The 11624-nt window shown below is 37.8% G+C and overlaps 1 protein-coding gene across 1 annotated transcript; it reads right to left on the bottom strand.

The window, feature by feature from the left end:
• Window positions 1-268: 268 nt before the first annotated feature.
• LOC114022750 (olfactory receptor 151-like) lies at window positions 269-10945 on the bottom strand. The gene is made up of 2 exons (XM_027835143.1): window positions 10934-10945; window positions 269-1201 (listed from the first exon to the last, which is right to left on the bottom strand). The coding sequence occupies exons 1-2, from the start codon at window positions 10943-10945 to the stop codon at window positions 269-271; spliced, it is 945 nt and encodes a 314-aa protein (XP_027690944.1).
• Window positions 10946-11624: the final 679 nt, after the last annotated feature.

Genomic DNA, 11624 nt, shown 5'->3' on the forward strand with positions numbered 1-11624 from the left:
TGCTTTGCTATGCTTATCTGAGAGACAGGCATGGAAGTGACCAGGTGAGTCCTTAAGGGTTATTGGTTTGCTTCTAAAGGGGGATAAAAAAGGGGTATGTCTATAGTTCCTTGCACCAGTCTTAGGTTACAGAAGAAAAATAGTCATGGGGAGAGCTGCTCACTCCTCATCCCCATAATTTAAATCTTCTAAGGGCTCCCTTGCTTTCGCTTACAACATGTTCTTTAACCAATAGGTTGAAGAATAGGGGATAATCATGATACTTGCATCAGAACATAATTTTTCTTAAGGTTTTCTGCAAGGCAGGTTTTACCTCTTTGTTCCTCAGGCTATAGATTAGGGGGTTTAGCATGGGGATCACTGTGGTGTAAAATAAAGAAACTACATTCTCTTGGGCCAGGGAGCTGGCTGTTGAAGGTTTTAAATAAATGAATGCAGTAGACCCATAAAATAGACCAACAGCTGCAATGTGGGAGCTGCAGGTGCTGAAGGCTTTGGACCTGCCTTCAGTGGAGCGGATGTGGAGGATGCTGGAGAAGATGAAAGCGTAAGAAACAAGGACTGTTAAGCTGGTTGCTATGATGTCAAATCCAGCCAAAAAGAAAATCACCATCTCAATATCATAGGTGCTGGAGCAGGAAAGTTTCATGAGGGGGAAGATATCACAGAAGTAATGACTGATGAGGAATTTACAATAAGAAAATTGCAACATAAGGACTGTCTCTATTGTTGAACCAATGAATCCCAGTATGTACACTGTGGCTACCAGTAGGGAGCAGATATGATGGGACATGATGACCTTATAGAGCAGTGGGCTACAGATGGCTACATAACGATCATATGCCATCACTGTCAGCATGTAACACTCAGCAATAACAAATACGAGGAAGAAATAGAGCTGAGTCATGCACCCTGGATAAGAGATTGTGTTTTTCTCCAGTACAAAATTTCCCAGCATCTTGGGAGTAATAACAGAAGAGTAGCAGAGATCGACAAACGACAAATTGCTGAGGAAATAGTACATGGGGGTGTGAAGGCTGGAATTCAGCCCAATGAGGGTGATCATGCCCAGGTTTCCCACCATAGTGATTATGTAAATCCCAAGGAACAGAAAGAAAAGAGGGAGTTGGAATTCTGGACGATCTGTTAATCCTGCAAGGATGAACTCAGTCACTGTCGAGTAATTTTCTGCTGCCATTTTCTTTTAAGTATGGATGGAGAATCTGGGGAATGGAGAGCAGAACCACATCAAAGGGTGCTTCTAGTTCTACCCAGTTGAGGGTGGGATAGAGTTGGAAACTTATACCCCGAGATTTTACTGCACTCATTAGATCTGTCTTCACTTTTCTGCAAGAAATGTATATTTCACTTCATAAAATCTCAAGTTCTATCAATGCCCTTAAAAAAAAAAAAACTTGTCCCACAGAAAACTTCTTCCAGGTATTTTGTGCCTGTCTTTTCTCTTTCAGTACTTTTTATCTCCTCATTGTTTCATCCATCCAGCTCTCTGACTCACCCATTGGCAGAGTCTTTTTTTACCGACAAGTTTTGGATGTGATGGAAAAGAACTATGCTACTTAGTTCAAGAGATTTCATTTGAAGCAGTTACTTGCAGCCTTGGGGAAAAATAACTAGCATTTATATAACACGTTAGAGTTTGCAAAATGCTCTACAACTACTATCTCATTTTATCATCACAGCAGCTCTAGAAAGCAGGTGGTGTTATTACTTCCATTTTACAATTAAGGAAACATAGGCAGATAGTGACTTTCCTATGGTCACATAGCTTGTAAGTATCTAAGGCTGGGTCTCAGATGTCCTTGATTACAGGTCCAGTGCTCTATCTGTTGCATCACCTACCTGCTACTCTCCTTACCTTTGTACCTTAACTTCTTGTAATTGGAAGGGAGATAGTGGCTAGGTTTATGTGAAGACAAATATGATTTGAGATGGCATGAAGTATTACATTAGAAACAATTTGGCATAAGAAATAGAGGGCTAACCTTAGAGTAAACCTAGATTCAAATCCTGCCTCTGACAGATTCTAGCTGTATGACTGTGGACAACTCACTTAACCTCTCCTCACCCACTCCCTCCTCTCAGTGTCTTAGATATCTTTGTAAAATAGAAGTCACAGAGGATTTCATATGCTTCACTGCTGCAGGAAGTTTCCACTAAGGGTTTTCTACACAGATGAATATGGAGGTCTAGAACTTTATCCCTCTACTCCCCACCCTCAAGTGATATATGTATATATATATGTGTGTATACATATTCATATACGGCTATACCTTTCTCATTACTCTATGTGACTAACTGAACAAGTTATAAATTCAGTTACCAAATCTTGTTTTAAATCTTACTATCAATAAATATATTTGTGAGAAGTGTTTTTGTTTTGTTTTGTTTTGTATTTTAGCATTTCTTATGTGTCTAAGAATTAAATACTTGTTCCATACCTGATATTGTACATTGAATACCTTTCTACTCCCACTTTTAGGGAAAATCCAAATATAAGCTTAAACCTAAACTTTAAATAATTTGTCCCTGGAGTTATGGGTTAGGAATTCAGTGAGCCAGAGGGTGTGAGAAGAAGTGTGAGCCCTCTTACCAATCCCTACCCACCCATCCCCACCTTAGCCTCCACTCATTAGAGAACAAGAAAGTGGAATGACCTAAATTCCTGATTGGAAGGGCCCTTAATAGACAATGGAGTGGGCACAGTACCTCTCCCCCATAGGCCCAGCAGTGCTTCCTTAAATTTATGTATGTACATGTTATCTCTCCTGCCCGGACTTCAAGCTCTTGTCTTCAATTTTGTCTTTTTATCCCTTATGCCTAGCACATAGTGAGTGCTTAAATAAATGCTCATTGCTTATTACTTTCCATCATTCCTTTGGGCCTAGAAGCCCAAAGCCTACCGCAGACCTTCAGCCTTCTTGTGGGTCCAATCCTGGTTAGACCACTGCTATCCTCAGCAATCCTGGACCTTTTCATAGCCCAGATCTGATTCATTTCCACCAGTGGTTGTCTAGCCCTTAGAGAAAGGGGGAGATCAAAAGAGAGAAGTCATGGGTTCCCTGGATGACTCTCCTTGGCATTGGCACTGGCCTTAGACAACTATTTCCCTCCCCCTACCTTTCACTATTGCCTCTTTATAGTGAAGCGCTTCAAACAAAGTTGATGCCCATTGATTGGGAGAACAACTAAGCAAACTGTGGTACATGAATGCAATGTATTGTGCTGTAAGAAATGATGACTGTAGAGAATTTGGAGTAGCATGGGAAGACTTACATGTATTGATGCAGAATGAAGTAAAAAAAATCAGGAAAATAATATACACAAGAACTACAACAATGTAAATGTAAAGAATAAAAAAAATGATAAATGAATGATTAATAATTTGTTTTTAGGCAGTGGGGTTAAGTGACTTGCCCAGGGTCACACAGCTAGTAAGTGTTACTTGTCTGAGGCTGGTTTTGAACTCAAGACCTTCTGAATCCAGGGCCAGTGCTCTATCCACTATACCACCTAGCTGCCCTTAATAATTTTAATGACCAAGAAATTTGGCCTAGAAAAAGGAATAAGAAAATTCACCTCTTTCTTCTTCTTTGCAGATATAAGAGATTCTGGGTAGGGAATATTGCATATACTTTCAGACTCTATTAATGTTAGTTTTATGATTTTTTTTCCTCTTTCACTTTTATTCTCTTTTATAAGGGATGACTTTCTGAGTACAGGTTTATATTCAGAAATGTAAAAATAATGTAAAACCAATAGATACCCATATATTTTTTTAAAAAGCTAATTCCCTCAAGTGGTTATTTGATAGAATTAAGTCCTATTTTGAAGAACAACAGTTTGCGTACTTGTATGTGACCTAAAATTTCCCCGGTATGATGAAGGCATATTTTAATTACGTTTACTTAACAAACATACATTCATCTTTTCAAATAAAGATTTGTGAGAGTGCGAGTTGTTGGATACAATTTGCCAAGACGCATTATTGCCAAATTCAAAAGACTTGATATTTAAGAGACTTATGCAATATGTGTAAAGGGAGCATTTGTCCATGAGAAGAATCTTGCTAATCTAGCCAAATGCAACACTAGTTTTAGAATATTACATGTTCTCGTGAACTCTGTATTCCAGCCAAATTAGCCTACTTGGTGTCCACCATACATTACATTCCAACTTTTTTTTCCCTGTTTTTTTGCAGGCTGTTCTCTATGTCTGGAATGCTTTCCTTCTTCAACTCTGCCTCTAGGAATCCCTATCTCATTAAAGGGGCCTTTTCTAATTCCTTCATCTGTCAAATCTCCTTCCTTCCCCCCACAACTTTGAATTTATTTTGTCTATCTTGCATTTACTTATAGAGAATGCACGTTGCATCTTCTCCATAAAATATAATGTTCTTCAGGGCATGGACTGTCTTGCTATTGTTTTTGTATCCTTGGTGTCTGGTGCTGTGTGTGGCTCATAGTGGATGCTTAATAAATATTTGTTGACTAGTTGACTCAATATAAACTCATTTGTAAAATCTTACAGAGGAGCATGGTGATGGATTAGGAGAAGCCTTGCTGCATACGATAGAAGCAGTAGAGAGAAAAACAAGCTTAGAGAAAGCTTGGTAAGAGGCCTAATTAAGCCAGACTATCCCCAGAACATTTAAGGATGGAACTGGAAAGAAGAAAAGAAACAGATGATAAACAGAAAATAACTGTCAGTTACTATGATAAACTACTCTATCCACCAATGACAGGTGAACCACCATATTTGGACTCCAACATCATGGTCCCTGGTGTGCTGCATTAGGAAGTAGACATGGCATCAAAGACAACAACGTTGAGAAGAGCAGCTGAATTAGACTAAGTATACACCCAGGAAGTCTGTGCTTTATGGGGCAGTTTTGAGGCAATTTTGAGGTGCTTTTGAAAAGGGCAATTGAGAAAATATCTGTAATTACCTACCATATGTATATTTTCCCATTTCTAAAGAAAATTATAGGAGTACTCTAGAAGTATAATACAATTTAAAAACCATTAACTGCATAGGTAAGTTTGGGGGGCCTGAACAATTTGGGAATGAAGAGATCATTTAGCTTGGAGAATCATGCAAGGTGTCACCAAGAAAGTGGCATTTGAACTTGACCTTGAGTGAAGAAAAGGATGTTATTGTGGAGATGGGGGCGGAAATGAGATAAAGTCTGTTGCAGGCAGGTGCAAGATGAGGTGGGAAATGAGATATGGGGACAGCACATAGATCAGTTGGCGAAGTAGGTCTAGAAAGATAGGCTGGAATCAGATTGTAGACAACTTTGAATGTCAGACTAAATAGTTTGTATTTGATTTGGTAGATAAAAGGACACCACTGGAAGTTCTTGAGTAGGAAAGTGACCTGGTCAGATCTGTCTGTGCTTTATAAGATTACTTTAACAGTGATGAAAAGGGATGAAGTGAAGAGGAAAGAGAGGGAGGCAGACACCAGGTGGTAATAGTAGTACAAGTAGTAATGAGGATAGATAATGAGGTTCTGAATTAGGGAAGATAATAGGTTCAGCCTCTACTATATGGAAAAAAGAGGGGATACAGGAGACTTAATGGAGGTGGAATTGGCATTTGGCAACCGGTTGAATTTGTCAGTGAAAGAGAATGAAGAATCTTTGCCTTGCCTGGGCTCAAACCCTGAAACTCCAGCTCTGATAACATCTGCCTTATCTGTTCCAACCCATTTTGAGAAATCTACTTGTGTCTCAAATTTGCAGCACTAAGAGCATGATGTATGTATGCATAATGTAGATAAATAAGAGTAGCTTTAGTTAATGAAATATCTGAATATGCCCATGTCCAAGATAGGGAGAAGGCTTACAGTCTAGAATTGGCATTTTCCATTTTAAAAATAGCCTCTGTGTTGATAGGATCTATATGGTTTTCAAGGGGAGCAGAACTTTGATTCTGGAAGACTTTTAGCTGTTTGAGAGTGAGCATTGTTGGTGGTTTCTATTCCCAGTGCCTAGCATAATACCTTGTAAGTGTTTTTCTTGAACTGTGTTCACATTAGCTGCTTAGATTTCATCCTTAGCACTCTCTCTGGACTTGAAATCCCAATAACTCAGTGAAATAATATTTTCCCCATTTGGGGAAATTTTCCAGTTGAAACAGAGGATGGAAAATGGGAACTAGGAATTATGCAGTGATATTGAACTGAAAGGTGAACCCTAAAAGCCACAGAGAACACAATTTCATCCTTAAGTGGTCTGCCTGTAAAATTTTGTTGGGCCCTGAAATCCATATACATGTAATAAGATTGTAAAGAAAAATTTCCTGTTTTACACAAATACAAATGCTGTCATGGGTATGGGCAGATTATTGTTTTCTAGGTATCAGTGCAAAATAAACTTTGTTTGCTTTACTAACGATTGCTCCACTACCCTAGTTAATGAAACTTTTGCCAGCGCAGGAAGTTTTGGCACATCGCATCAAGCTGGAGTGGCTTTGAGAATGAGGTAGTACTAGACTGTGTTTGTGTCTGTCATCTGATGATAAGCAGACAGGCTCATCACCATAAGGTAGATGTTGCAACTCCTGAAGACCATCTACTAAGACATGGAGAGGTTGGGATCTGTGTCAAGGGATGCCCTCTCCAGTAAAATCTAGATTCTTTTATTGAATGAGAATAAGCATGCTGAAGAATGAAAGCAGTTAGTAGCAGGCATCTTAGCCCAAGGAAAGAAAGAAACCCAGTTCCAGCTGAGCAGGCAGGACCTAGGTTGTGGCCATGGCAGCAGGCAAAAGGCAAGAGTGAGGGGTGAGTAAATGGAGAGAATTCTGTGGTTTTTAGGAGTCAGGGGAGATTTACTGCTTGAAATTCAGAGTAAATTAGAAGAGTGGTTTAGCTTCAGAAAAGATGAAAGCCTGGAAAATCTGATGAAACCTGATAGTTTCTTTGGGACTGAAGTAGTGTAGGGAAAGCAGCTGCGTGGAACTAGAAATAATATAGATTACATGTAAAATCATGGAAGGAAGGACCTAGGTTGACAACTGCATAGTCCTGGTATTTAGTCTATGGGTTCTGTAGGGAAAAACCAAAACTTCAAAAGTTTCTTTTTATGAAACTTAAGTTCTTTCAAAATGTACTTTTAGGCAGTTGAGGCAGATAGGTGGAATAGTGGCTAGAGTGTTAGACTTGCAGTCAGGACAACTTTATCAAGTCCTGCCTCTAATTTTGAATTTTTATAGCTTTTATTTCCCGGCTATATGACTCCAGGCAAATAACTTAACACCTGTTTGCTCCAGTTTTCTCTACTACAAAATGGGGATAATAATAGCACCTACTTTGCATGGCTGTGGTGAGGATCAAGTGAGATAACATTTGTATAAAAAGTGCTTGGCATAGTACCTGGCCCAGTAAACCCTGTATAGAAATGCTTTTCCTCTTCCTTTTCCCTTTCCCCTTAATAGAAAGCTCTTTATGTCAGAAGTTGGGCTATAAAATTTGGGAGAGACCTGCAGTTGCTAATAAAGTACCCTGAAATATGTATATCAAAGTAATTAGTTTATCAGGAGACCGATTATATGTAGGAGGAAGCTAGAGGATTTTTCTTCAAATTTAAGAAGCAAATGCCATTACCGAGTCTGTTCATGTAGGCCAGCTGAATTTTGCTCCTATGTGATTTTTCATTTTCTTTCTGCTTTCTCATTTTGTGAGAGGAAAATGGGAAAGAGCCTAGGGTGTGGAAGAACAAAGTCTTATGACTGATAAGTTGTAAGCAGAAATCAATCAGGTTGCTTCAATTATTGTGATGATCAAATGGCAAATGGAAGCTCTCCATGAGGGCATTTGATAGCACTCCTGACTAGAGGTCCTGGAGTTCTGGGTAAATTGGCAAAGGTGAAAAATTCCTTAGAAATATGTGTCCTATTTAAGTCTGGTGCTGAAAGCAGGGCTACATTAAATAGTGATTCAGAAGAATATGTAGGTGTTTATGTAGCATGGTATAATGGAAAATCATCAGTTTTAATAATACTAGCTAACATTTATATAACACTTTAAGGTTTTCAAAATATATTACAAATATCTCTTTGATACACACAATTCTATGAGGTAAGTGCTATTATTATTCTATTTTACAGATAAGGAAACTAAGGTTGAGAGAGATTAAATTACTTGATCAAGGTTACATAGGTAGAAAATGTCTGAAGCAGGATATAAACTCAGGTCTTCCTTGCTCCAAGGCTAGTTCTCCATCCTCTCTGCCTTAGGTGACAGGAACTGCTGGAAAAACTCTAAAACAGTTTGGCAGGAAACTGGTTTGGATCAACTTCTTATATCATATGCCACAATAAATTTCAAATGGCTACATGACCTAAATATACAAGGTCCCATTATGAGAAGTGAGAGGAGAATAGAAGGAGGTCTCTTGCACAACTATGGCCAGTGTAAGCATTTTTAATTTACAAGGTATAAAAGTAATTTTTTTTGTTTTTTTGGCAATTGGGGTTAAGTGACTTGCCCAGGGTCACACAGTTAGTAAGTGTCAAGTGTTTGGTCTGAGGTTAGATTTGAACTCAGGTCCTGCTGGCTTCAGGGATGGTGCTCTATCCACTGTGCCACCTAGCTGCCCCTAAAAATAATTTTTAGGGGCAGTGAGGTATAGACCTGTGATTTCTTTGGTGATGATCATAAAATTATATTTATATTATATTATATTATATTTATGTATTATATGTATTATATTTATTTATATTTATTATATTTATTTATATATATTATATTTATTATATTTGACTATATAAAATTAAAGATCTTTTGCATGAACAAAATCAGTGCACCTAGGATTAGTAAGGAAACTCTTAATTGAGAAAAAAAAATCTTTGAACCAAATATTTCTGATAAGGATGTGCAAAATATATAGGGAATTAACACAAATATGAGAGGCAGTACTGCCACTGGATAGTGAACTGGTCTCAGAATCAGGAAGACTTGGCTTTAAGTTCCTCTTATGACACATATTAATTGTGTGACCCTGGGAAGTAACTTCTTAGATTCCCACTCAACACTCTAAGTTGCAGAGTAAATGCTGATCTGAAATGGTAGAGGAAGTTTCCTCACTAGGAGTTCCCTATGCCAAGGAAATCATAATTCCAGTCCAAAAATCTCCACAAATATATGACCAAGAGCCATTCTCCAAAAGCAAATGATCAAAGGATAGGAACAAGAAAATTGTTCTTTTAGAAGAATTGAAAGCTACGAACAACTATATGAAAGAATATTCCAAAGAATGAATAAGAGAAATACAAATTAAAACAACTCTAAGGCTTCATCTCACATTTAGTAAATTGCCAAATATGACAAAAAAAAGAAATTACTCAACATTAGAGGAGTTGTAGCCAAGGTAGGTAAAATAATACACTGTTAGTGGAGTTGTGAATTGGTCTAGCCATTCTGGAAAATAATTTGGAATTATGTGATAAAAGTCACTAAACTTTTCATATACCTTGATCCCACTACTGGACCTATTCTCCAAGGAAATCAAAGACAGAAGGAGAGGCCTATATACCTGAAAATGTTAATTATCACACTTTTGTGGTAGCCAAAAAAAAAAAAACCCAAACAAACCAAAAACAACTAAACAACCAAACAAAAAACCCAAAACAGCAACAACAAAAATCATCCTGGAAAAAAAGTAGATTGAGAAGGGAAGATGGGAGAGGAATGGAGGTAAGAGAAGGGAGTTAAGGGAAGAAAAGGGGAGGGTAGAGTAAATGAGAAGAGAAAAAAATGTAGAAATAGATGGAGACTGAGGAAAGTCACTTCATACATTCTATTACCACAATTCAAGGTACTTGAAGAAAGATAGCAAGACCTTTAACTGCTATGAACTTTGTCTACTATATGTTTACCCATTAACACTGTTTGGGGGAAGCTCTGAGGGACAAAGGTCTAACTTTTATATCCAAATAGAAGAAATTAATAATAACTCAATAAAATTGGGTGAGTATAGTAAGAAAGTATTGTATCGAGTATCAGTGATCTTACCTTGAGGTTTCACCAGTAGTATTAGCCAACCTTCAGATGGTTAGGACTGATATTGTTGGCAATGCAGTAATCAGGATTATATGGAAAAAAAAGATCTTATATTTCTTTCTTAAAATGACAGAAAGAGAATACAGTATGGGAGGAAGAAAAAGCATGTGACCAAATTTTGCATGTCCAGGCCTGTATAGTACAAAAACAGGATGGTAGAGTATATTTTCCTTTCTGTTACCAATGCTGCTTGAAACCTAAAATTAAATATACACTGAAGAAAGATGGAATGTAGACATTTTCCCCACTCAGGCCTAGGAATTTTAGGGGATCCCTTGGTTCTTATGTTGAATACTTATTTTTATCTGGTTCTATCTGTTCAGAGGAATCAGATACCCAGGGCCATCAAGAAAAATAGATTCCTGAGATTAGGATTTTGACGTAGGTATAAGTATCTTTGGTCTTATATCAGGGACCTCTGTATCTGAATAGAAATTCATGGACAGATATTCTCCTGGGAGCCCATCACCCCAGAGACTAGGTTCCTTAAGGGAAAAGCAATTAGAGTTTGCATTTATAGTCTGTACTGTGAGGTTCCTGCTAAGTCTTTAGGTATTTAACATTCCTTTTCAGGCCCCTGAGTAAGCCTTATTCCTGATCATTCTTGGCTTTGGTATTGAGATAAATATTTACCTTTATAAGCCTTGTCAATATCATCATTACAGTAATCATCAAAATTACCATTATTATCATGATAATTTTTATTCAACAAGTATTCCAGGTAATCACATTTTTTTTAAGCAATTGGGGTTAAGTAACAGAGTCACGTTGCTAGTAAGTGTCTAAGGTCAGATTTTAACTCAGGTCCTCCGGACTCCTGGGCTAGTCAACCACACCATCCAGCTGCCCCCAGAATCATCTTTTCAAGGAGCCAACTTGATGGTAGTGGATCCAGATCTGGCCACAGAATCTGGAAGGCCGTGGTTCAAGGTCCAGCTCTGACACATATTGACAATGTGATCCTACACAAATCACTTAATCTTTCACTGCCTCAGGCAACTCTCTAAGACTATAGGGTGCAGAAACTTGCCTAATCTCTATTGACAGAGGGCATTTCCTCACTGGGAATCTGCTACATGAATGGTCAGGTCCAGAAAAAAGTATTCTATTACTAAGAATTTAGGCCTAGGCTTTTGATTCTAGCAAATGTGGAAATCAGAGACAATTTCAAAGTAACTTGAAGTGTCAGTGACTTTGACAGTGAGGGATTTGCTTCCTTCTTCATTGTTCCTTTAACTCCCATGATTTCCTGCCATAAAATGTGAGTTGAAATCTCAAAGTTGTTCCAGTTTGCATTTTTTCTTCTTATTGGTGTTTTGAAGCAGTTTTTCCATATGATTTTTAATAGTTTACAATTCATCTTTTGAAAGGTATTTGCTAGTAATATTTGATCACTTATCCACTAAATAATAACTTTTGACCTTATATATTTGCGTGAATTCCTTGTGCATGTTCAGAGATAACTTTTCAGAGATAACTGATGCAAAATTTTTTCCTTCTTATCATAGTTGCATTGATTTTGTTTTGTGCAAAAGATT

The sequence above is a fragment of the Vombatus ursinus genome, unplaced genomic scaffold, assembly GCF_900497805.2.
Source record: "Vombatus ursinus unplaced genomic scaffold, bare-nosed wombat genome assembly UNPS02014813.1, whole genome shotgun sequence".
NCBI lineage: Eukaryota > Metazoa > Chordata > Mammalia > Diprotodontia > Vombatidae > Vombatus > Vombatus ursinus.